Source organism: Rhinopithecus bieti, unplaced genomic scaffold, assembly GCF_001698545.2.
Source record: "Rhinopithecus bieti isolate Rb0 unplaced genomic scaffold, ASM169854v2 scaffold_28226, whole genome shotgun sequence".
In the NCBI taxonomy this organism is placed as follows: Eukaryota; Metazoa; Chordata; class Mammalia; order Primates; family Cercopithecidae; genus Rhinopithecus; species Rhinopithecus bieti.
Genome location: NW_016853386.1, coordinates 1 through 327, shown reverse-complemented (window position 1 = coordinate 327; position 327 = coordinate 1). Strand labels below are relative to the sequence as shown.

Genomic DNA, 327 nt, shown 5'->3' with positions numbered 1-327 from the left:
ACATCCACACCCCCGACCACCTCCCAGACCACCACCTCTGCCACAGCCACATCCACACCCCCGTCAACCTCCCAGACCGCCACCTCTGCCACAGCCACATCCACACCCCTGTCAACCTCCCAGACTGCCACCTCCGCCACAGCCACGAACACAACCCCAACCACCTCCCAGACTGCCACCTCCGCCACAGCCACGTCCACACCCCCGACCACCTCCCAGACCGCCACCTCCACCACAGCCACGTCCACACCCGCGACGACCTCCCAGACTGCCATCTCTTCCACAGCCACGTCCACACCCCTGACCACCTCTCAGACCGCCACCTCC

The 327-nt window shown here is 66.4% G+C and overlaps 1 protein-coding gene across 1 annotated transcript; it reads left to right on the top strand.

The window, feature by feature from the left end:
* Nucleotides 1–6: 6 nt before the first annotated feature.
* Nucleotides 7–324, top strand: LOC108525254 (cell wall protein DAN4-like; the record flags this gene model as incomplete). Its single annotated transcript, XM_017866288.1, has 1 exon — nucleotides 7–324. A coding segment is annotated over one exon (318 nt), but the record flags the coding sequence as incomplete, so codon positions are not given.
* Nucleotides 325–327: the final 3 nt, after the last annotated feature.